This window comes from Mytilus trossulus, chromosome 9 (genome assembly GCF_036588685.1).
Source record: "Mytilus trossulus isolate FHL-02 chromosome 9, PNRI_Mtr1.1.1.hap1, whole genome shotgun sequence".
Taxonomy (NCBI): Eukaryota; Metazoa; Mollusca; class Bivalvia; order Mytilida; family Mytilidae; genus Mytilus; species Mytilus trossulus.
In genome coordinates this window covers 79531315-79559258 of record NC_086381.1, presented here as the reverse complement: position 1 = coordinate 79559258, position 27944 = coordinate 79531315, and the positions used below count along the sequence as shown (strand labels likewise).

At 30.9% G+C, this 27944-nt stretch overlaps 1 protein-coding gene and 1 long non-coding RNA gene across 3 annotated transcripts in view; both read left to right on the top strand.

Annotated features, from left to right (window-relative positions):
* LOC134684227 (low-density lipoprotein receptor-related protein 4-like) overlaps positions 1-8571 on the top strand; it is a 118170-nt gene extending 109599 nt beyond the window's left edge. For both annotated transcript variants that reach the window (XM_063543494.1, XM_063543493.1), the window contains exons 3-5: positions 4243-4455; positions 7505-7617; positions 8266-8571. In XM_063543494.1, the coding sequence (XP_063399564.1) occupies positions 4243-4455; positions 7505-7617; positions 8266-8534 (595 nt within the window). In that variant the 3' untranslated portion in view covers positions 8535-8571. The remainder of the gene's footprint in view (positions 1-4242; positions 4456-7504; positions 7618-8265) is intronic.
* Positions 8572-10444: 1873 nt separating this feature from the next.
* LOC134684226 (uncharacterized) lies at positions 10445-12634 on the top strand. The gene is made up of 3 exons (XR_010101210.1): positions 10445-10537; positions 11809-11878; positions 12520-12634. It is a non-coding gene; the product is annotated as an uncharacterized LOC134684226 (long non-coding RNA).
* Positions 12635-27944: the final 15310 nt, after the last annotated feature.

Here is a 27944-nt window from a genome sequence, read left to right as displayed (position 1 = left end):
GGAAAGTGGAAAGACCTATAATACTGCATCCAGAGGTCTTTTTTTTTAAACTGTAATGTTCCACTAGAACACACATCTAGTTATATATCGATGGAAAGAGGAAAACGTGTACAATGAGAAAAGTTTGGTCGTAAAGTTTCGGAGTGAAATTTGGGTCAAAGGTCAGACATATACACCTATATAGTACATTGTTTCAACCACATGGACAAAAAGAGAAATTTTCTGATATATATTCATTAGAATGCTACAGAAACAGTTTACTCAGTAGCATATCATGCAAAGTATGTTAAAACGACAAATTTTATTTTTGATATGAAGAGCTGCAATTTCAAAATGGCGTTGATCTGGTTCCTTCAGATTTATTCCCATTTATAGCATAGCAGAAGTAGAAGTTGCCTTGACCTTTTCACATCCAGTTACTTTCATATAGCTTATAAGGGTTCAGTACAGTATACAATGGTATTACAGAATTATTTTATGAACTATTAAACAACAGTTTCTCAAATTATTTCAATATCTTTTCTTATTATGAAAAAAACAAGATTTGAGCACTAAAACAGTGTTTTTAATTTTGCGTTGTGTATTTTGAGAAAATTAGAAGATATTTACAGATACATAAATATTGTGTATTTGCAAAGTCCGGACAGATCAGTTATTACATAACAAATACCATAGTCAACCGAGTCGGATGTGAGATTTAAAAAAAAACATAGGTGTGACTTGCATTGATGTAGCGGTTGGTTCAGTGTAAAACAAACTCAGTTTGGTTTATCAATATCTTAGTGGGACTACCCTAAGAAAAACGTGTAGACTTTTTTTTATGGAAGTACTGAAAAATACTATGTTATGCCAATTTGCTAATATTGTAATTTAAAATCGGTCAAGACCATTATATAACTTGTCTTTTTAAAGCTACATACAATAACTCTAGTTTTTCTTAAATATGGATATGAATCAATAACCTCGTCATTGTATGCAGATTCAGTACACGTATTAGCATTACAATAAGCTTCACTTTCTTGAAACAAAAAAGTTCGGTGCCGGACAGAGTTTGTTAAAAGCAAACACAGCTTTTGAGCACAAAGATTTATCTTTGCAGGTATCATTCCCTTGCAAAAGGTTGGGGTTGGTCCATGTTTTGTCTTCTAGGCCATTCAAGCCTGGAGTCAGAAAGATAGTTTGTATATCAGGCCTAAAATGGAATACCTTGATTGTCAAACGTTTCTGACTAAACAGGAAAATGTCTGATAGATTTTGACATGGAACCCAAAATTAGCATTTTTCAGCACAATTTGAAATGTTTTTGAAAGCATTCGGAACATGAACAGAACACCTCTTACCTTTGGTATAATGAAACAGGATCTACTGTCAGTCAGTTGAAAAGTGTTATTTTGAACTCTCTTCACTTTTATCTGATGCAAACTGGAACCGATTGTGAATTGACAAACCTGAAAATCTGCTCGTGTTATGGAATAAAACGTTCTTTACTATTAATTATACCCGTGCTGATGACTATATTGTCTGCACCTTTTTGTATTAAATAAACACCTTGGAGTTTTGAAACAATGCCAAAGAATTAAGAATTTTTATCCTAAGTGACAACATACGGTTCAGAAGCGCCTTTGTGTGATTTTTTTATCAATTAACTAACACAAAAACTGAAGTAAGCGATGCAGGCATTTATTTTTAGAAGCACCCGACGAGGACATAGCTTTCAAGAGCTCTAGCGGCAGATTAAATTAATTGTTCCTCTAAGCATCAGACATTGTCAGAAACATTCTTGTCGAGTCTGTGCTACATAACAAAGGCCTTATTGTTGAAGAACATATCATCATTATCAATGAGTTGAAAGCAAGTTCATATTCTAATTATTCAGTAGCTGAATGCGCAGATGTTGACTGCAATAAGTACTTGGTAATGCATGCTGAAAGGAGGACTGCATTTAAAAATAAATATGTACTCGCAATTATCTTTACCACGGATAAATGATAACTCAAATTAGCAAACCTCAAAAGACTGTCCACGCGTCCCGGGTACTCAATTTTGTGTTGTTTCTTTTTTTTTTAGTTTTGTTTTTACACAAAAAACATGTTTTCATATCCAAACTACAACTAGCAGAGATCGTATGAAATTATCAGGTTGTGATGATACATCAGAATCAGAATTATCACATAATTGGCTTTTTGTTGTTTATAATTTAAAGACGCTACAATTTTGCCTTCTGGTGTTATTACTTTAATATCACTGATGATTTACAACCATTTCGTTCTTAGAAATCAGAAATAAGTTAGTTGTAGCATCACACACCACATTTCTGTGAAATTTCAATACATGTAGTACCTTTTTTCCAGAACTCTTGCATGCATATTAATTGTTCTGAAGTTGAAAATAGGCATACAATGTATCTTTACAGAGAATCTCTTTTTGGGATTTTTATGAGTAAACTTTAAAGAACTTCCATAACTAGTCATTATCGAAAAAAACATCTCATCCGAAGGATTTTATTAACTTTTATAAGAAGTCAAAATTTAATCAACAAACTTATTTACAAAAAATACACGAAACAATTACAATATATAATCAAATCACTCTTAAAAAAACTCAAAATGTATTAACTTATCCAAGGAAATGTACATAATCACATCGAAACTATCAAATTCATTGAGAAGCAGCATATTTCTAATGCAATTCGTTAGTAACGATAATTCTCATTGGACGTTGACAAATATTTTGAAGGCCACCATTTTGAATTCCAATTTTTTTTTGTATGTAATTTCTCACAAAATAAACATGTAAGTCACATTTTGAGCCTCAAAATGTTTACAACGTTAAAACAATTCTGAAGCGTTCGAAAGGTATACATACGTCTAGAGGTTTATGTTTGACATCGTGAGTAGACATATGACGTCACATTGATTAGTTGCTAAAGACAATGCATAAGTTTCGCGGATATTTTAATTATGTCATTTTACGCCAAAATATTTGTTAACTGGTATTTATTTCAATATGATGCATTAAAATTGAGATAACTGTATTGTATTTTAACTTGGCTTTCGTAAAACTTGATTTTACTGTCGCAAATATCTAAAAAAAATCTACGTTTTACAAAGGCCAAGCTCAAATTACAATACAGTTATATCATAAATGATGAAGCTGAATGATGGATATGACATGTCCGTAATAAAAAAAAGGTATGAGTGATGTTTTTATTTTTGAGTTTTTTAAATACTGTTTTTGAATCATTTGTTTTCTGGTTTTCAAAGAAAAATGCGTTAAATTTCCATCTAAAAAAACTGCCAACTTTAAATTTGAAAATTTGACTCGGGGATGGTTTTATATTTATGTCTCAATCATTTAAATGATCCTTGATGATATGTGCAAACAAAATATTCACGAATAAGGCTGGAAACTTAATAAAATAATTTTGTTTTTGGATTTAAAGGTGATTACCCAAAACCGTAAACTGAGTGGTACCCGACTAAACGTCTAAAATAGAAAAATGTTAACCTTTTACGACCAGACAGAAAAAAAGATGTTATTATATTATTTAAAACAATTTGCAGCCGTGTGTTATTCCGGAACATTAAACTCGTTAACTTAGCGTCTTTTTTCAAGATCAGTTGCAGTACTACGAATAATAAACAAAAATACAATAGATCGAATACTAGATCTAATTCTGTTATAACGACTACTAACAAAACTAATAAATACAATAAAACTAATACTCAAAAGAATATCTTCAATTTTGCAGTCTAGTTTGTATGTTGTCCTTAAGATAAAAAAAAACCCCACATTTTCTTAAAACATCACCAACTATAAAATATCCTCGAATTATGACCATATGACTTAAATACATACAATAATAGTTTTAAATAGGTTTGACATTAAAGATTACATTAGCAGATTCAGAAAAAGGAACACAATGGATACTTTGACTCCATAAGCTTATAATCTATCAGTTATACTAGCACTGGAAACTTTCTCGTCTATGATTTGCAGCCAACATTGATACAGTTATACATATATGTTCATACAATCGTTCAAATTAGTGGCACAATCCACATGTATTTGTTTACAAAAAACATATATTTGTCATTGCATATCATTTACCCTATTCCACTATCCTGATTTCTCATATTCAGTATATTGTGTGCGTGAAATATAAACCAGACAGTGGGGAGTTTTTGGTATTACATACATGAATGAATATAATTACTGTATATAACTTTTATGATTATATAGATTTGCATATCCGTCAAAGAATAGAACATTACAAAGAGTTATCCAGTCATTACCATATCCATCAGGAATAGCAGTTGATTCAACTAATGATCATATCTACTGGGTTGCTGAATATGCAGAGAGCCTCTTAAGATGCAATATGGATGGAAGCAATGAGATTGTGTTATCAACTCCAAGTTATCCTTTTGTGATACGACTAGATCTTACAAACAGGTATAACGTTTGATGTTTCTAGGAATTAAACAATGATGAATACTGCTGTTAACAAAACTTCACGTATACTTTTGTTTTTTGGTTTTACTTTAGAAAGCAATATCATAATGGTTAAATCGTTATCTTTCGTCTTTTGACATACATTTGTAGAACCATTTAAATAAATAGTATGCATAAACTGTTTGTTAGAGTGAAGACAAATACACAGGTGCATCAATACAATGAAAAAATCATTACTGCAAATACGAATATCAATTAATGGAGGACTGATACACATTTGTAAATGAGTACGGCTGAAAAAAAGAAAATCACAAAAATACTGAACTCCAAGGAAAATTCAAAAAGGAAAGTCCCTAATCAATTAAAATTTGTTAACGATCGTCTTATGCTTAGGTAAATCAAACATAGATTTCAATATTCCTTTATTTCTCTAAACTATATACATCCATTTGAAAACATTGAAGTTGAAGGTACAGTTTGTGTTTGTATACATAATATATATTTAAAAATGTGGTGGTGTTTATAAACTTGAACGAAAGCACTAGTTGAGTGTATATTGTGTCTTTGCTATCGTTTAGTAACGAAATCAAACAATGGTCTTTTAAAACGAATAAAACATAGTTATTGATGTTTGTTACTAATAACATATAGATATTTCAGTCTTCTAGAATAGGTTCAATATATAATTGAGACAGCTGAACAGTTTTATGAAAATCCCAGTTGATTGTAACAAAAAATATATAAAGGTTACTATCTGAATTAAGTTCGAACTGAAAATCCCATCTTTTTTTCACCTATTATCAATCCTATGCCACAAACAACAAAATAACAAGACATTCTGTAAAATCATAATACCTTGAATATATTTCATATATATTGAACAGTTTTGCGGTGTTTTGTAAATTATACCATAGCTTTTGCTGAAAGCCTCGGTTTTAACATTGTTTAACCTCACGGGACATGGTATAATTTAGGTTAACACCGCAAAACTACCCATGAACAATAACAGGTTTTACCTATTGCAATTAGCAATGTTAAGATAGTTTGCATACATTGTTTTTGTTTTGATTCCGGTAACAAATTCCCTCGGTATGGGCCTAACATGTAACTCACCAATCTTTCTAAAAAATCAGATTTTTTTTAAATAGGACAGCTGCTAAAAATGAACGTTGGTATAACTACATGTATCTTATACATTTGGGATGATGATTCCCGTCGTAATTTTTTCTCTAAAACGACAACTTTCATTTTGAAGTCTTTAGAACCAATCTAATGTTTGAACTATCTGAATATTCCTGAAGACAAATATTTGTTCATTATCAGAGCAGGTACCCATGCGGTACCTATACAAAAGTGGAGATGGCAAATTATTTCCAAAAAATAAAGGTTATGTGAGTTGTGTAGTTCCAGTGAGAAAGGCGACGAATTTCAAAATTGGTTTTTATGTTCGCATTTTAAGAACGAAAGACAATTATTTCTACAAACTTAATTTTCAAATAGTCCAAATAGTATTACATGTTTCGCATTATTTAATAATTAAAAAAATCTGTCACCAGAAAAATATTTGTTTAAGTGTATTAATAAAAAATATTGGGTGTCCTTCCATGTGAATGTAGTGGCATAAGCATCTAATAATGATCTTTTTTAAAATTTCTATTGAGGTCGATCTTTAATTATACATGTTACTAAACATGTAATATGCTATTATAATTTTGTACTTTCAAAATATCTTACTGTATCCGTTTACCTGAACTATTGTATCTGTATTTATAAGTTATGTTTCTGTATAAACTTGTATTTTTTTTTTAGAGCATACAGTATCTATCTAATGCACACGAATAGTTGATTTCTCTAAATAGCACAATAACACACGTTGGTATAGAGAAATCGATTACTTAGAATATATCTGATCGGCGTACAAAATTGGAGTATTGTGTTATAAGTACATGCCTATCATTATCATTATCTCGCATATCAGTACGGAAAAACACCAAAATCAATTGGAAAATACTGTATCACAAAACTAACAATAGAACATTCCAATTACTGCATGTGGATTCAATGTGATGGAAATGATTACATTGATTATCAGAAAACGAATTGAATAATGTATAAAGGGGCCTAATCAAGACCCATATACTAGAAAAACATCTTAGATTATGTTAAACCTATATAAGTCTATTCTATTTAAGTGATATAACATGCACATTTGAGTTTGTTATACATGTTTGACGTGAATTTTCTGGTATATAAAGAGGGATGCACATTCTATTACGAAATTAAATATTTATAGAAATTGCCTTAAGATATGTCCTGCAAATTCATTGCTTTGGTTTCCATTAAATATATTCTTTTGATGTAATATGCATAAAACGGTATTTGAATTTTTCATGTATTTTATAAGTTACTGTGGAATCAACAATGCAATGATATTATCAGAGTTAATTCTCGTATTGCTAATACAAATATTCATTGGAATCAAGAGTCATTGAGATAAAGAATATTTTGTCTTCATGACATCTAGCACAACAGTAGCACTCAATATAGAAATTAAGCCTCTATTTTTTGTTTCGGGTGTAAAAGCTAGCTCCTCAAAGATAGCATTTTACGTTAAATAATATGTCTCTCTAAGGTTAAAAAATCACGTTTTTTGTCGATGACGCTTTGCAACATACAACAGAAGTTGTATTTCTCTTAGAATCAAAATGTAAGCACAATAATGTATGATTTAAAGTCTGTGTTTATGTTGCAGTTCAACTTTTCTGTAGTTCCATTGTTTTCATCTTATAGCTGATATGTTTCCCTCGGTTTTAGTTTATAACCTAGATTTGTTTTCTCTTAATCGATTTATGACTTTTGCACAGCGGTATACTATTGTTGCGTTTATTAAAGTCGTCATCGAATGTTTCGATTATCATAATCCTTATATGGCATTGTCCACATAACTGATAATTGTTTACAAATAAAATAACACCACATATGTATACAAACACAAACTGGACCTTCAACGTCAATGTTTTAGATGTCAAAACTTAGATTTTACTTTCAGATGGATGTATATAGTTGAGAGAAATATAGGAATATTGAAGTCGAGATTTGATTTAACTGAAAAAGAGACGATTGCTAACTTTGTATCATCAACTGTGTATTGCATGGACATAGGTACGTTGTTATGAGTTAGCTTTGTCGTAGTGTTGCTAAAATGTAACAGTCCACCTGTCTATCTATCTGTATAATATGTTAATTTAAAAAAAAAACAGAACCAACAATGGACGAACAAGCCTGCCTCAACGCAAGCAGTTATGCTGATAGAAAAGTAGAATAATCTCATACAAATGTCGGTAACAAATTAAATCCGCAATAAAAGCTCTGCTGTTGTTAACGTACTTGAAGGTATTACACAGTATCTTTTAAGATTTGTTCTTGTTGTTAAAATACAGAGAAACATAAAAATAAGATGGAAATGTTTATTTTTCGTATGAAGCATAATAAGGCTGATTAAATGATGTTTGTTTTACATTTGAAACAACATTAAAAACAATTGTAAACATTTCTTTGGTCACTACTTCACTGTTCACCGTAGTACACCAGTCGTAAAGTTAACACCAGATTGAAAACAAACAAAACTTCGATACAGTTACATATAGATTTGATATATACTGTAGCTGTGCTCTTTGAGCAGTCAAATTGTATTGACAGTATATTCATATGTGACATACAGTCAATTATCGTATATCACCTTGTTTATGACGTTGACAATGCGTTTCCGTAGGGATACAAACTTTCAAACATTTGCTTCCGAAATTGTAGACACTGCCGAACAAAGACTGTATTGGATTAGACATGACAATGGTGACATGAAATCAGCTACATTTAATGGATCTGATGTAAAAACAATTCTTTCGACAAATTCTGCTAACAACACATATGCTATTGGTGTCCTTGGAAGCAATGTTTTTTATGCTGATAATAAACAATTATTAATGGTGGCTAAAACACCAGGATCCACGCCGACTGTTCTGTATAACGATACAAGTAGGATTGACAGTATATATGTGTTTAATCAGTCAGGTATGTAAAAAATTATTTAAAAAAAAATGTTTTACAAAAAGCTATTTCATGAAGAGACGTATTTTATTATATACTATTTATAAAATAGTATTAATTATGATACAACTATATCAATAATTGCATACATTTGTTATAATTCTACACTTTCCTAATCTTTAAGATCCGAATATATGCAATGTAGGTGGGTGTATAATGGAAGAGATCGACGTGATATCTTTTACATCTCCTTTTTTTGATCTACACAATTCATAGTTTGCAATTTCATAATAATTGTTAAGTGTCATTACTTGAAAGTATGTATGCATGTAAATACGTTTTTAAAGTTAGTCAGTACTTTCAAGAGAATCATTTGGTGACTAACAATTGTTACCAAATAGATACAGGCAGTTAAACACCAATAAAAAAAAAAAAATGTTTACATGATTAATGTTATTGTTATACATAACGTCTTTTGTGCTTTACCTACATGTAATTTAGATTATTTTTTTATCGATGCACATGCTTTTTTATATTCTAAGTATTTACTTTTTTAAATATATATAAACACAAAAACATTATTTAGATAATGTATGCAATTTCAATAAACATGTGTAGTAATGTAAGAATGCTTTTTGTGGTTTAAAAAATGTTTTGATTATATGCAATAAAGGTAACAGAAACAAACTCATCATCATATTTTACAAGGAAAATCGTTTTACAAAGGAATTCGTTTCGACTCAGTTGTGAGGGGCCATAACTAAAACACTGGTACTATACAATTGAACTTAACCATACAGTCATTTTAAAACATTACGTATTACTAAAAAGGTCATACTTTAAAACTTATTATTTATGTTTTTTTACATGTGATTATATCTGTTAATTTGATTTGCTAATTGCTTCCTAATTTTACATATGTTTAGCTTTTTATTGAGTATATATATGTCTTGTTGTGTATACTAACCAAATGCACATGTGTAGTTTCACCCTTACGTAGCGTCTATGCATTCCATGCCCATTGCTTATTCAATGATATAATTTTATAAGTTACAATACAACCTTTATTTTATATGTTTGTATTGTCTTCACTGATGAAATGTATTCATATTGATATTTGTATGTGTTGAATAAAATACTCAGTTATCTCTTTCACTTATTAACTTTATTTTTCAAAATTCGTTGACTAACTTCATTTATCTGTCGTTGTGTGCGTTACAAATTTAAATAATAATAATTTTAATTGGCAAGTAACCTTTTCTACGACTGAAATTGCTAATAATGAAATTAACAGACACAATCAAGAGGCACTAAATTATACCCAAAATTTTAATATGGTATCAGTCTAACAAATATATTACTGTGTCCTCTATGTATTTAAATTCATGTATGTTATTTTATATTTAACCGAGAGAACTCGTTAATATTGTTTAAATGAATAGTAGTGTAATGAATATGTTCAGAACATCAATATAATTCACAAAAATATCAGTGTTCGAAATTTTTTATTTAGTTTTATTTACTTTCCGGAATTAGATTTTTTTTTATAATCCGTGAAAAACACAAAGAAATGAAGAAACAAATCTAGAAGTACATCAATACTCTAATTATTCATTTTTCAATTTAATACATCTCAACTGAGTTTGATGCATCACCGCCAGTACCTGATTGACGTGAAGGTTGAATGTAAAGATTATATATTAAGCAACATAACATGGAAGGACACTCAACACAGGTAAAAAAAAGAATGGTAAATTCTTCAGTACTGCTTTTTTTTGTGTGAGTTTTACCAATATGCTAACATTGTTTTCCAAAATTTTAAAACGGTCAACACAATTAAACTTAAATTAAACTTAAAATAAAAAAGTAGCTTTTAAACTAAAAAAAAAGTTACGTCATCCGGAAATAATAAACTGACATATCTTGCTTGCCTTTGATTTGTAGTCAATCCAATGTTGTACCTATACTATTGATTCGACCATATGCAGCCAGATGCGGAATCTTATAACGAGAACTATATGTTGAACGAGTTACGGTATGTTTATACAAAAACCTGATGAATTCTGTATGTAGCCTTTCATTTGGAATTTTAAAACTACCAATCTTGTCCGTTGCTGTTTGAAATTTTCTTTTTGTAACAGTCAATACAATTTTAAGTATTTTAAGTATTGTCAGCTAATTACCATATACAAATAATGCAGTATGAGTACATATAACATTAAGATAACAAGTTACAGGTAAAATACGTGTATGGCCGTTGACAATAAGCAGACCCCGTACTGCATAATTAGATAATACAGCCCAAACATAACAATGAAAAACGAAAACAAACCCAAACTAATGCCGTGATTAAATCAATGTATATACAAAACAATAAACACAACAAAATATGATATACAGTATCAAAATACAGCAAATTACCGGTTCCTTACTGGGGACCTCCAAATGCAGAAAGTGACGGAGTAGGACATGAACCATTCCTGAATGTGAAACAGCTGTGTTTTTAGTGAAAATCTGAAAAGTGTTGAAAGCAGCCGAAACTCGTCAAATCGCTAAAATGTTTGTTTGATTTGTACTTTCATTTTGTTATAACTGTATTGCTATTTCAGTCTTTTTGCTGATAGTAAACTATCTTTTCGAAATTCGAACAGTGGCTTATATTTGTGAATGTTTAAGTTAATTGTCACAATGATGGATTGTAAAACACTTGCACTTATTGTTAACAAATGGTGTTTACTATTGTTACTATCTAATAACTGTGTAAGACGATTTCAAGTCAATTTACATTTCACCAACTTAGTTTGTGGTAACGTCAAATAGATGATCGTATTCATATACAAAGTGATAGAATGTGGTGTCACCGACATTCACCGACATTAAGCACCGGACCTTTTAGAATATAAAAATCGGAATAGAAAAAGAATAGTTTGTTTTTAATACAATGTGGTTTCTTTCTAGTTGTTTTAAATTGAAGGCGATAGCTCAAACTGCTTTTTATGACAACAGATTCATGCAGTCATAACATATGTTCTATCTGTTTAAATCGGTTAATGTAACAAATCTTCCTTAAAGTAAACTTTAACGTATCGCTAGTTGGCATTTATCAATAATCTGAATCAATATAATTATTACTCATTTGCCTTATCATGTTAAGATAAACATATAATTAAAAATGCGGTAGCTCCTATGCTTATAGTCATTGAATAAAGAGCAACCAAACATTATATATTGCAATATGCATGTTGTATACATATTATGCATGAATGAGCGCTTAACATCATACATCTGGTTTTCCTTTCTTTATAGATCAAACTGGAGTGGTGGACTACAGTTCAAATGTAAAACATAAAACGGAAACATCAATTCAGATCGAAAGGTAAGCATAACGTGTTGATTATATTATTGCAACATATAGTTTATGTATACTAGTATATTAAGTAGAGATTATATCTAAACAATCATTTGTATTGACTAAAACAAATATCGTTGACGTTATCAAGTTACATTTCAGTGTTTTGTATTAGCTATGTATACCAGCTCGTTTGATGCTGCATCTTGTATCCCCTAAACACGTGTGTAATCTCGTCAACGTCCAAAAACACAACAAATTAATAATTTTCTAAAATGCATTGATAAACAATTGGAATTGAAACAGAAAAAAAAAATGAATATATTGAAAAAAAATCACCCATTTAAAGTGTTTTTGCATGTGTATGTAGTTACCTTAGGCGAAGAGGAATATTTTTGTGGGCATATGTATGCTACCTGTTCTATTAAATATGTACACAGAAATGCGTTAAGACATTTCTCCGTACTTGTAATTCTATAAACTATCATACACAAAGTACAATTTAAACTCCACACATATTCGTTTCACTGGATACTATGACATTTTGCTACTATTTGTTGGTCAATTTTCAACATTTTGCAAAATGTTAACTTACTGGTTTTGCTTGACTGATACTTGAGAAATCATTTAGTCAATGTAAATCATAAATGTTTCCTTTTTTATTTTAGGTCCACATGAGTCGTAACAAAATTGCAAAAGATAGTGTCAAATCCAACAAGTTAATAATGTCAACGAGAGATGACAGTTAAACACGTTGATATTGACTGAACATATATACAAAAAAAAAAAAAAGTTAATGAAAGTTGTATATATGTAGTGAACTCAAATTTTGAAATCAATAACGTATGGATAATATACCCATACCTTTTTAGAAGATTGATATTTTGATGTAATGCATATATCATCAACCATGACATTTTCAGACTTATTTGTAAGATTGCAACATAGTAAACTACTACTGCAACCTGAATTCTTTGTCAGAGGCTGTGGATTCATTTATTTTCTTGGGTATCAATTTTCGTGGATTGAGAAAAACTTGCATGTTCGCAGATATTTGATTTCGTGGTTTTGTCAAACTTTGCAGACAAGCCTATAATAAATTTGTAGTTCGTTGAACATTTAATTTCGTGGTTCACCTCTACCCACAAAAATTGGTATCAAACGAATAATAATGAATTCAGAGTGGTTAGAATATCTACCTATGGACAGTTCATTCCTTGATGATTTGCCAGCCCGATCACTTAATATATGCATTTAGAATTTAAGAGGAACCGATAAACGTCATAGATGAAATGGAATACATGAGGTGTAGTTAAGGTCACAACAATTCCAAAAGAGAAAGAAAAAAGCCCTTGCAATGTTTAAAAACAATACATTTTAACAAATTTATAAGTTTTAGAATAAAAAAATATACTGCAAAAATAAGACCATGTATAGTCCTCCAAGTGCCGTAAATCTTTCAGATAACTTAGATCCATACCTTTGCTAATTATTAAATAAAAAAATTCTGTGTATTTACATTACATGAATACTGATGTTTGAAATACTGACTGAAACGGCTAGACTGTCATTTGAAATAATAAAATGAAATATTTCTAAAAAGTGAAGATGGAATAAACAAAGTTTACAATTGTTAAAAAATTACCATGGAATGTATTTGTTCTCCTTAACAAACGATAGTGTTGATAACATTGACATTCAATTATACACTAACATATAATATATTTTCCCATCGATACACACACGTGTAAGTTATGTAAAACGTAATTTAAGATAAACCGCATTTCCTTTTTAAAAAGTCCTGTTCTGAACAATACACGATCTAAATATCAGTCTTCTTTAAATTCTTAATACAAGAAGGAAAGAGACCTGATGAGATGAACTTAGTTTTATTTTTGTCATCTGCTAATGTTTGCTACCTGAATTTATACGATTTATTTCACTCACTTTTGTAAGAAGCAAAGAAATTTCTAGAAATATCTATGTAGTTTGATAAATATAAACATAAACAAGTTGATCGACAGTTGTGTCCCATAGTCCTTGGTCTACAAATTGTATATGAAATGCTTCTTTCCAAATCACAGTGGCTTCCAAATAACTTATGTTTTATCAATGAAATTGTTTTTCATAATTTCATTACTTGTTTTTATAGTGTTTATATGTTTCTTAAAATAATATATATACCAGGATTAAAATTTATATTTACGCCAGACGCTTGTTTCGTCCACTAAAGACTCATCAGTGTCAAACAATGTTTTGATAAGATCATTGAGGACCAAAAGTTCCTAAAATGTTTGCCAAATACAGCTAAGGTAATCTATTCCTCAGGTAAAAAGCCTTAGAGATACCGTAATCATGCTGATCATTATAACCAATTACTGCGCTTTATTTTGTAACCCATTGTATTGTAAAGCTCAAATTTTGGGCACCATTATTGATAATTAAAATGCCTGATAATTATAATGTATATTGCATTGTTTACATTTCTTATGATGTCAAAACTTACAGAAAACTTAATTCTTTTTTGTTAAAAGGCATACCAAACAGTTACAGGAGAGATTATGACGTTCTTAACGTAAATTGTTATATTCGCGACGTGACACGGTGACTTATCGGGAAAAGATGCAGTTTTCGGCTGATTTTTATCATTCCAACTGATTTAACTTAAAAACGAGTTCATAGATCGCTCTTTTTTATAATGACATTTGGTTTGATTACGTAAAAAGATTATGTGTACCAATTTTTAGCTCACCTGGCCCAAAGGGCCAAGTGAGCTTTTCTCATCACGTTGCGTCCGTAGTCCGTCGTCGTCGTCGTCTGTTAACTTTTACAAAAATCTTCTCCTATGAAACTCCTGGGTTAAATTTAACCAAATTTGGCCACAACATTCATTGGGGTATCTAGTTTAAAAATGTGTCCGGTGACCCGGCCAACCAACCAAGATGGTCGCCATGGCTAAAAATAGAACATAGGGGTAAACTGTAGATTTTGGCTTATATCTCTGAAACCGAAGCATTTAGAGCAAATCTGACATGGGGTAAAAATGTTATTAGGTCAACATCTATCCGCTCTGAAATTTTCAAATGAATCTCAGAACCTGTTGCTGGGTTGCTGCACTAACGTGGTAATTTTAAAAAAAATTTGCAGTTTTTGGATACTATTTTGAATATTATTATAGATAGAGATAAACTGTAAACATCATAATGTTCAGCAAAGTAAGATCTACAAATAAGTTAAAATGACCAAAAAGGTCAGTTGATCCCTTGATGAGTTATTGCCCTTTATAGTCATTTTTTACCAATTTTTCGTAAATTTTTGTAATCTTCAACAAAAATCTTCTCTTTTGAAACTACTAGGCTAAATTTCATCAAACTTAGCCACAATCATTATTAGGGTATTTTGTTAAAAATAATGTGTGGCTAAAAAGAGAACATAGGAGTAAAATGTAGATTTTGGCTTATAACTTTGAAACCAAAGCATTTAAAGAAAATCTGACAAGGTGTTAAATTATTTATCAAGTTAATGTCTATCTGCCCTGATATTTTAAGATGAATTGGACAACTGGTTGTTGGGTTGTTGTCCCCCAATTGGTAATTTTTTAGAAATTTTGCCGTTTTTGGTTATTATCTTGAATACTAATATAGATAGAGATAAACTGTAAACAGCAATAATGTTCAGCAAAGTAAGATCTACAAATAATTCAAACATGACCAAAAATGGTCAATTGACCCTTTAGGAGTTATTGCCCTTTATAATCAATTTTAAACAATTTTCATTAATTAGGTATTTGTTTTTATTTTCAAAATATTTTCCTCTGCAACAAAAGGGCCAAGTTGATTATAGATACAGATAATTGTAAGCAACAAGAATGTTCGCTAAAGTAAGATGAACAAACACATCACCATCACCAAAACACAATTTTGTGATGAATCCATCTTCGTCCTTTGTTTAATATTCACAAAGACCAAGGTGAGCGACAAAGGCTCTTTAGAGCCTCTGGTTATGAAAACGTTAATAGTGTAATTTTATCGAATTTGATATATATATACAGCAAAAATGATGTTTGTTTCCTACTTTCATAAACCTTTGATAAATTTGAAATAAATGTACAAAATGATGCAATATTTATATAACACATACTTTAATTAAAAAAAAAATTTTTACAAAAAACAGATCGTGTTTATCCTTTAAAACAAAAAAGTTATGCATTTTTATCGAAAGGAATAATACGTCATTTTGAGGAAATTTCCGAAATTTGAACCTCAATTTACTCAAAAGGTAGCACATGAAGGTATATTTCTTATTTCATATTTGATTTAATCAGGTGAAAAATAGCCTACATGCAAATGTTCATCAAAGTGTAAATACGGGATCAAAATTGTATCGTATGCCCTTTAATTGTACTCATCATTGGTAATCTTCAACAGTGGACGTTACGGAATGGTTTATATTAAGGATATGTAAGTAGTGAGTCGATTGTAGAAAACAAATATCGTCTAACATAAATACATTTTGAGAATTCCAGGAACTAAGCATTAGTAATTAAAAAGCAAGAAAGTAGTAAATATTTTAAACAAAGTAGTTCCTACGCATAACTCCATTTTTGTCAATACTTAAAAAACTGTACTCCGAGGAAAAATCAAAACAGAAAGTCCCCAATTGAATGTCAAAATCAAATGATAAAATACATGAAACGAATTGACACCAACTGTCATATTCCGGACTTGGTACTTTCTTATTAAAATTTAGAAAATAGTGGATTGAACCTGGTTTTATAACGCTAAACATCTCACCTGTATGACAGTCGCATCAAATCTCATTATATTTACAACGATGCGTGAACAAAACAGACATGCTAGGTAAACTAGTCTCAATATGTAATATATACACTTATCTCAAAACTGCCTTAAAATTCAATAGGATCCGAAGTTTTGGTGTTCACGTAACAATAAAAACATTCAGCTTTAACGTGTTCATCCTTGAAACTTACCTTAAGACCACTTATAGAAAATCGCAAAAATGTATTGCATATTGAATTTGTACACTTTCTTGAGCTTTATTGTATAAACTCTCTTTGTTTTGCATCACACGGGTAACAGGTTCTGCATAGCAATTTTTACAAATCGATAAACCTTTGCAAGTAGGATGCAATACATATGGATTCACCTTGGAGGTATAGTGTAACAGTCATTATTATGTACATCTTTGAGTCTGCGCTGAGGATAATTAAATTTAGAATTTTTCAATAGTTTCACAGTATTGTTACAAAGCGGAAAAAGGATGTCCTATTTTAATTCACATTAACTTTTTTTTTGTTCCGACAGTGAAGTGACAGTGAAACAAGGTTTATATACAAAATACATTTATCTAGGCTACGAAATATAATCCAAATTGAATCATGACGTTTAAATGTATATTTATTATAAAGATTCATGATACATGTACGTCCGATACAGTTAGTTTAAGATATGTTTAAGGGATGCCGCAATCATGAACGCATTCATGCAGTTCTTTTCTTATAAAAGCTCAAAAAGCATTATCAATCAATGTCATTAGCAATGTGACTAACACTTTACATCTCAGTTAATGCTATACATGTAATTGTTTATGTTTTATTAGTTTAAGATCAATGAAATGAATGGGAATAGTCGTAATAAAGGTATGTGAATAATTCATTTCTTTTCATTCCTCATATAACTGGATTACTCCCGAATTTCAAACGCAAACAATTACCTAATTGTAATTCAGGGAAGCTCCCTTTCTTAATAATTTCATAATTTATTAATAAATAGTTTTACAAAATCCAAAATATCAGTTGAACTAAGGAAATATATGTGCCAGTGTTCGGATGTTTTTTTGTTGACAGTTTGACTCTCTCAAAAAAACTTTTACTGAGTATGCATACATTATAATATTCTCCTTTGTGTGTGTGTGTGTGTGGTCATATTGTAGCAACACCTCTCGAAACGATGCATATAGGTTCTAAACAATGTGAGTAGAAAAGCAGTCAGTAATTTCCTTCAAAATTACAATCTCCTTTATTTGAAATAAAAAAGAAGAAAATAACATGAACTGTGAAATGCAAGCAATACTTTGTTTTATTTGTTTAATCTTTTCGTTTCATCCTTATTTCCATCAAAACATTGGAAACAGATAGATATTTTTTGAGAATCTTCTTAACAGGAAGTCTGTTTTTCGTTTTGTTAACTTCTATCTATAAGGGCACTAGCGATATAAATCATTTTTTTTTTTATAATCAAAACATGTCAAGTGTTTTTTCTTGGTACAATTGTCTGTAAACGAGGTCTTTCAATTGTACGCAGCATTCAATAGTCACTTTAAAGTTAACGTATGGTCAGATGCAGTAGAAACTGATAACTGTTAGTTTAAACATATTCATTGGTAGTGGATTTGCAACTGATATTAATTTCTTTACACTGTGTGGTAGTGAGTGTTGCCTTGAATCGTCATTCGCCTTCTCTTTTTCGAAAACTACAAGGATATTTCTAACGTGCAAGATATATGGCTCTCTATCTTAAGACGGGTCATCCATTTATCGCACCCTTCCGACGGATTTCCATCGTTTCCTCAAGACCATACTCGCAAATAGTGTCAAGGGAGAGCCGAACATTCAAGCCCTTAAATTTGCATGCCTGAACGGGAATCGAACCAGGAACATTTGTGTTAGTTGTGCGATAAACGTTTAAAAGACATTTAAAAAATGTATATTGCAATGTCTGATGTGGTCTACTAATTAAAGAGTCGCGCTAGTACATTGATGATTAAAAACGTTTTTCGAATGATAATTCACTTGACCGTATTTCAAGAACGTGATACAGAGTTGAGAGTTGAGAATACTGTACCACGTTCTTGAAAGGCGATAAAGTGAATTATCATTGGAAAAATTGGAGGGTATTGACTTTTGACAAAAAATTAACTACTATTTTGAGTTCATTTACAATATAGTATCATTAATAAAGAGGGAAGCTGTAGTCAAAAGTAAAATCACAAAAATACTGAACTCAGAGGAAAATCAATTTGGAAAGTCCATAATCACATGGCAAAATCAAAAACCAAAACGCATAAAAAACGAATGGACAAGAACTGTCATATTCCTGACTTGGTACAGGCATTTTCAAATGTAGAAAATGGTGGATTAAACCTGGTTCTATAGCGCTAACCCTCCACTTTAATAACAGTCTTATCAAATTCCGCTACATGTACATGACGCATTAAATAAACAGTCACAATTAATAAAATAGTCAAAATATGGGTACATCAGTCATCATCGTATAACAATTTTAAAAGGAACAATTTAACAGGACACAATTATATCGTTTATTGTAAAATTTGTTTTCATCCGACCCTCATTATCTTTGTCTTGAAGTCAAGATATGAGGCAGACTTTACTATATTTGTTGAATTCTTCATTGCTTGTTCAATGGGATAGATGCGTTGAATAGTCACCAAATTTAAAATTATTCGGCTTTTTTATTATCAAATGATGATCTCATACAAAGTCATTTGTTTATTCTATTTTCTATTTTAAGTTATTACTATCAAAAAATATAAAATTACTATTGTTATACGAATTAACCATAGTTGATCATTCATATGTGAAGGTATGCTAAATGACGAATTATTTTTCAGTCATCATATAAACACATGGAAAAAAGTAGTGCAACACCTTGATTTTTTAAAACTTGAAAAATCTATCTCTTATTTTGGAAGGAATTTGATAAAATATTTGTAAAATAATATTAAAACATAGTTGATGATAACACTGGCTTTAAAACGAACAAAAAATGTATGAAAAAGTTTTACTGTAGTCGAACTTTACAATGTCAGACATTTCAAATTTAATCTTTAGATGATTGTTCATCTCATGGTTGATTGTTATACGCCAAAGATTTAGTACTTTGTGCGCTGCTTCCATTCAAACGGAAAACAGCATCTTTACGTCTTCGGATTCCTGCCACAAGTCGACTCATTTGTTGCTAAGCTAGCAGCAACGATTCTTGACGAAGGGTATTTTCATGACCTGTTTGAACTGGGGTGTCCTTTCGTGCACTTTACGCCCAACAGTGTCCCATAAATGTTCGATATGGTTCTAATTCGGGCTACAGTAGGGCCAAGGAAGATAAACCGAATTCAAATGGAACAATGGATCTTCCTCCACGACGTTAATTTCCAACTTTGGCGAGCTCTGCACCATATTGGATACGGGCATCTGTGTGTCTGTTCGTATGCAAAGGTCCCCGAAATGGTATTATCGCACGATTACCAGTAGCGATTAACCGATCTTGAACAGTTCTTGTTTAAAGGCTCCCGTATGATCATTATTCTCCTTTTAGGATTGTATTGTTTGCAATGGGTTTGCTTCTGACCAACCTTCTTTATGTTCAATTTTCCCTAGCAGATGTAATAGGGGGTCCTCTTGACCTCGGAAGGTCTTTAACATCGTTTCTTGCCTGATTCTTATTCTCAAAACGACTTATAGTGGAATGGAGATGACCAACAATACATGCAATAATCACAGCGACATACCTGCTTCCCTCGTGCTGGATATCCGCCATCTTGCTGCAGTTATGAGTTGTGGATGACCAATTACAAGGTGTCAATAACATACATTTATAAACTTGGTTATTTTAAGTGTTAAAAACAATGAGGATTAAAACACCTGTTTCAGTGTTTACGAGTACAGTAGCTGCATGTGCAGATAAGAACTGATAGAGTCGATATTTATTGATTAAACTCAGGTGATATTTAAATAATGTTTAACTAGTTCTATTTCAACAAAAAAATAAAAAGTATTATCAATTTGAATTTTAAGTTGGTGTGGCAATAATTTTTTCCAGGTGTATATATTCAAAATCACCAATATATGCAAGCAATTTATCAAGTACATCCAACGAATTTGAAACTCCTATAGTAATGAATTCCACTATTTTTAAAGGCCTTATCTGAACAAATAATTATCAGGGTTTTGAATTTACATAGTGTACAAGTAATTAGAATAGACAATCTAGTGGTGGGACAATGGCTTGCAGACAAAATTAATCTATATTTGTAAGGAGCTTGATGTAGTTTCGGAAGCCAGTATATAGTTGGTATTTTCATTGTTTTTGGTTCTGCATGTCAAGAAGTAGCTAAAAGTTTATGTTTGTTACAGATGTCATTTTCTGAAAATGAAGTGAATTGGAATGTTTGGGAAGTCGTGATTTCCTTTTGCAGAACCTCAATGTAAAATTCACGTCAAACAATAATGATTTTATTTGCAGCTTAATCATCCGAGACAAAAAAAATCCTTGGCTACTTCTGTTTGTTTATGTTTGATTCGTGAAATAGTTTTGTTTACGTTTTTTTGTTGAAAGTTAAATGTTTTTAAAATGTTGTACATCAACTATCTTCATGACTGAATTAAAAAAGAGTCCATAGATTTTTTGTCAGCTTTTTCCCGTTTTATCTATTTCCAACTGTAAGTGCGGAGTGAGTCATGGATGATATTACGACACATATTCCAATTTATAATTGACGGGGACGATATTTAGGTCTTTTACTGAGGAATGACTTCAACTCTCAGTTGCGAACGATGTTTAGGTCCTCCTATCATAACATTGCAAATGGGGCATACGTGTATTCGGAATTACTGCAACTACATGACATAGGTATTTTCACTGATATTCACATGTTTAAACATTTGGCTATAATTAAACACATATTATTTCTGGGTAGCTTTTCTATACCAATATATCAAATAAGATAAATAAAATATCCAGAAATGTGTTCTTTTACAGATAGGTCGTTAAAAATACCGGCAATATTTACTAAATCAAAACCTTTAAAAAAATGCTTTATTGACATACTTTATTTTGATAAAATGTTTTGTTTCATCTTCATGGCGATCAATTTTGTGAAACAGTTTAAAATAACAATTTGCCATTAAAATTTGAATGAATTTATACTTCGGATTGCAATTTGAAATTCTGTTGTAATTTGGTAAAATTTCATTAAATATATTTATAGGCAAAGAATAGAAATTGGATAACATATAAGTTTGCTGTTGTTTTTTGAAATAGAAATTAGGTCCGAAAGATTTGTATGGTTAGTCTGAAATTTCCTATGTTTGCGATTTCTTTCTACGCCCATGATAACGGTATTTATGAATAGTTTTAGAAACGATATCCAAAATGTTAAAAGAATCAGTTTCTTAACTTTTCTCGTTTGAATTTAATATTTAATACAGTCTAAGATTCAAATAGATATAATCAACTCAATGTATTTCATATTTTTGAGATTATAAGCTGTTTTGTTCTTGTCACTTTATTCGATTCTTTTCATACTCCTAAATCTGACATATCAAAGGGGGTGCATGCATGTACTTCGCATCCTTTCGGTATCACCTGTATGCGTCCTAAAAGTTTTTTTTTGTTCTCTATCAAATTGTTAAAAACTAGCATATGTGGGTAATGAGAGTGTTTAAACGAAAATTATTTATTTGAAAAGAATAACGGTAAATAATGGAAATTCAAAAAAATACTGTGTTTATAGATATAAGAAGATATAGTATGTTCGGGATTTCAATCGTCGGGTTATGTTTCCTTTCCTTTGTTTGTATGAAACCTTCGTCTTCAAAATCTTATGCTCCTGCTTATGTAAATATAAGATGTTGTATGAGCGCAACTGGAAAACTCTCCATCCAAGTCACAATTTATTAAGGTAAATCATTATAGACCAAAGTAAGGTGAACACAGAGGATTGGTTCACACCGAACATCAAACTAGAAAGGGCCCCATACATTACTAGTGTAAAACCATTGAAACGGCAAAACCAACGTTATACAGAAGTATTTTCATATACCACACACTAAAGCCAATCGCTGGAAATAAATAAAGAATCGTCGCTTGTAGTTCTCAATATTAGAAAACGAAAACGACGCCTTGCAAGAATGGGACACACCCACTACGATACTGCACTTTGGATGTTTATACATTGAACAAAAACAAACATACACGCCATTATTTATAATATGCAATAAGGCATTGATGACATTCATCTTAATTTTTATAATCTATTTAAAAAAAAACAATATTTATTACTACTTAAATCGTTCATTTATGTATAGTCGTACTTTAAAAGTCAGAAATGGCTATACATAATTATATATATAGATAACCTCAAAGTCATTGTTTTCAGATAAATTAAAAAAGACATGTCGTGTAAACAAATATCTTGATCACTATCGTCAGTTCAGTAAATATTTTAAAATACCACAGGGCGAAAATTTAAAACTTCCTGTTACATTTAGTTCACAGGATATCTCCCTTCAGTCTTTGTTTGCATTCAGACAAATAGATAATGTAACTGAACAAAGTCCCTTGAAAAGAACTCTACAGAAACATATAATCAGTGCTTTTGTTCCAGCAAAATTTAACATAGTTTGATTTAATCAAAACAATTTCGAGACACAAGTACGGACATACTTATAAAATACAGTTTCAATAATAATGATGAGAAATGGAACTGTATTTTGTACACATTCATTTAAAAAAAAAGATTTGTTGGATTTAGGCATTTTAAAAACTGAGACCCAAAGTACGTCAGACTGTGGCAAATGTCAACGTATGGTGATTTCGCAAGTAATTTTAGATCTCACGGTCACGTAGTTTATATAGAATCAAATTATTTACACATCCTTTGTTGCTTCTCTGTAAGTAAGTAAAAAGGTAGATCGTTTATAATACTGACATGACAATAACTGAATAACAAGGGATGTATTTCAGCGACCAATTTGACGTATATTTCACCTCAATAAAATTAGCACAAACACAAAATCGCTATCGTAGTACAGTCTCTGTTTGACATATATATTTTTAAGATCTGAAACAAAAGCGTATTAAAGGTATTAAGTAATTTGTTGTTAACCCTATCCACTGCTAAGACTTCTATTTCAACGTTCAGTTTTGCACCTATATAGTTGAAATAAAACTCATCGACACATACATTTACTCTGCCATAAAAAAAAACAACAGAAACGTAGAATGAATTTCCAAGTTAAATAAATGTGGTCTAGAGCGCTGAACACAGTGCAGGTAGTGTTGTCTTGATATCACAATAGCATGCGTTTGATTACCGTCGAGAAGAGAACAACATATGTTTTTTGTTATATCACAACAATACACCTTGTATTAGTAACTAAGACATGGTCATACAACTACCAATTGTTCTGCACCAGTTTCGCATTACGACAATACTTGTACTTATCTCTTTAACATGCTGGAGGCCAAAATATTTGGAAATCAAAAACTCATTTAGAGCTTTATTTCAAAAAGGACAATAATTATAACCAAAGCTGGATAAGAAATCAGAGCTTTGAATGAGGGAGACATATTCCTTAATTTAGAATAATACACGAACTCTTATGAAATTGAATTTCTACTGAATTTTTACGACGAGTATTTATACCAGTTTATTTTGTGAGACGGACTAATTATATCCCTTCGGAATACATATTAGGCAAAACTTGTATCATAAACTCAGTCAAAAATAAAGATGAACTTGAAACTGCACAAAGAGTAAAAAAGATCTACAAATAAGTCACGTGCCGAAATTTTCCGTCGCTAGTAAAGCATATTTTTACTTCTGTTTAGCCTTTTAACTAGCAACAACGATAAATACAGAGAAATTATAAAACAAAACTAAGAACTCATCCTGTTCAGTAGTCTATTTACATATTTCAAATCAATCAAAATCATTAACCATATACAGTTTAATATTGATCTACATCGTAAGAGAGCCTGTTTGAAACCATTGAACTAGTGATAAATAAACTCAACATAGATACTAGGACTAAATTTAGTATATGCGTCAGACGAGCGTTTCGTCTACAAAAGACTCATCAGTGAAGGAACTACAGATGCAAGTAAGGCTGCAACATATCTTGACTTGCATCTTAAAATTGACAATGAGGGTCGGTTGAAAACAAAACTTTACGACAAAATAAATGATTTCAGCTTCCCAATTGTGAACTTTCCATTTCTATGTAGCTACATTCCAGCAGCGCCTGCATACGGAGTGTATATCTCCCAGTTGATACGATATTCCAGGGCTTGTATATTCTATAATGATTTCCTTAATAGAGAATTGCTGCTCACAATTAAGGAAGATATTAAACAAAGAGTTCAAAATGTTGAAGTTGAAATCATCTTTTCGTTAATTTTACGGACACCATCACGAGTAGGTTGACCGTTATGGAATAACCGTTTCACACATAATATCGGATATGTTCCTTATGTCGTAATAACAATACCTTTCCCTTTTCACGAATGTGACCTACCGAATTAGACTATTTACCAGATTTGTAATAACATACGCGACACGACGGGTGCCACATGTGGAACTGGATCTGCTGATATCGCATTGTTCCTCATGTCGTATTTACAATCCCCTTCCGTTCTCAGGTATGTGACCTTCCAAATTTAACTATTTACCAGGTCTGTAATAACATGAGCAACACGATTATGCCACATGTGAATCAGGATCTGCTTACCCTTTTGAAGCATATGGGATTACTCCAAGTTTTTGGTGGGACTCAAGTTGCTTAATCTAAAGTTTTCTGTGTTGTGTCTTCCGTACTATTATTTGTCTGTTTGTTTTTATATTTATAACAATGGCGTTGTCAGTTTATTTTTAATCTATGAGTGTGACTCTTGTATCTTTCACCCCTCTTTCATACATGAATGCGAAAACAAAAAGAAGTAAAAAGCAATAACGACCTATAAGTAAATGAATTATGAACTCAATGGGTATATTAAGCAATAAAGAGGGCCCAAATTAAAAAAAAATCTTACACGTTGAAATTTCAACTTAAACATGTTAAGGATGTATTCTTCTGACGTTTCAGTCTCATTCAGTCTCATTGAAATCTCGTTCTGGAATTTTTTCCAAAACATTTGATACAAATGAAAAGAGTAATGAATTTGATAATTATTATAATAAATCTTAACTCTATGAAAGAATTGTGTATTTCCAGAAAGTAGTTTTTTGGTAATGAAATTATCAAATTGTATTACTAATTAAGCCAGTCTTTTTTTGCTGAAATTTTAGGAAAATGGGTGAAGGGTACAAAAAATGATTTTACCAGAAACATAAACATTTTTCTCTACCAATTTTATTTTTACAGTCATATAAACCCAAAAATCAGGTTTAGAAAAAAAAACCAATTCGGCGTCTCAGAGGTGTACATCCTTAAATACAGTCAGTTTATTTTAATAAAGTTGTTCAACACAATGCGGTATTTTTCATACTTATCCTGCGTTGACTTACAATATTTTTTTGACGAAAAGGCTAGTAACAAGTGGTAATTGATATACCGGAAAAAAATACACCCGAAAGAAAAGACTGCTTGCATGAACACGATTGAGTTGATATAAAAACCGATTATTTAAGAAAAGACTTCCTGCATGAACACGATTGAGTTGATATAAAGACCGATTATTGAAGAAAAGACTTCCTGCATTAACACGATTGAGTTGATATAAAGACCGATTATTGAAGAAAAGACTTCCTGCATTAACACGATTGAGTTGATATAAAGACCGATTATTGAAGAAAAGACTTCCTGCATTAACACGATTGAGTTGATATAAAGACCGATTATTGAAGAAAAGACTTCCTGCATTAACACGATTGAGTTGATATAAAGACCGATTATTGAAGAAAAGACTTCCTGCATTAACACGATTGAGTTGATATAAAGACCGATTATTGAAGAAAAGACTTCCTGCATTAACACGATTGAGTTGATATAAAGACCGATTATTGAAGAAAAGACTTCCTGCATTAACACGATTGAGTTGATATAAAGACCGATTATTGAAGAAAAGACTTCCTGCATTAACACGATTAAGTTGATATAAAAACCGATTATTGAAGAAAAGACTTCCTGCATTAACACGATTAAGTTGATATAAAAACCAATTATTGAAGAAAAGACTTCCTGCATTAACACGATTAAGTTGATATAAAAACCGATTATTGAAGAAAAGACTTCCTGCATCAACACGATTGAGTTGATATAAAAACCAATTATTTAAGAAAAGACTTCCTGCATTAACACGATTAAGTTGATATAAAAACCGATTATTGAAGAAAAGACTTCCTGCATGAACACGATTAAGGTGATATAAAAACCTATTATTCTGCAGTAACAGCTTCAGTTAAATAAAAGTGTGTGGAAATCCTGGTACTCATTGACATGGAATTAAAAGTCTGGTTGTGTATGTGTCTTTCACTTCATTGCACACAACAGGAATTACGTAAGTATTATTGTGTAATGTATTATAAATGCAAATGCTACAGGAATTAGGTATAAACATTGTTCTGGTTGATATACATGTACTTGTCGCTTTAAGTAAACTAGAGGTTAAATGATCAAATTGATCATACATACGTGTACCTCTTTATATATGTATATTGAGACACGACGAACCTTTTCACAATCTTTTGTATGAGTTCCTAAAGTTTTGCTTTCTTTTTGTTTTGGGTTGGAGGGTACTTTTTATATCGAATCAATGTTCAAAATGTGTATGAGTAAAGATGACGGAAAGTGTTACAACGAGAGGACATATTATAAATGTTTATACAAAGATAAGAATTGAGTAAAATAAAGAACACAAACATGTGCTCTTTGGTTGGATTGTTGTCTCTTTAACACATTCCCCATTTCCATGTATATAAACAGTGCTTTTAGTACACTTTTTGTCTTCATTTAATTTTCTAGTAATTGACATAGTCTACTTTTTTTTAAGAACAATACGAAGATTTGTTAGTTATCAGCTACTAAGACTATAGAGACATTCAAAATTAATATCATATTCTATATTTAAATATTAATAAAAATATATTATATTAATGGCTGTGGTAATTTTAAACCTTGAGATGACTTCCGTCTTTGCCTTTTTATAAATAACTAGACTATAAATAAAAGCTCCCTGACGTTTCATTATCTGTGATCATCCAAGCATGTTTTACAATATGACACGGTTTCAGATTCATCTTTCATCAGCTCACTGTTAATTGAATTCTTAAACAT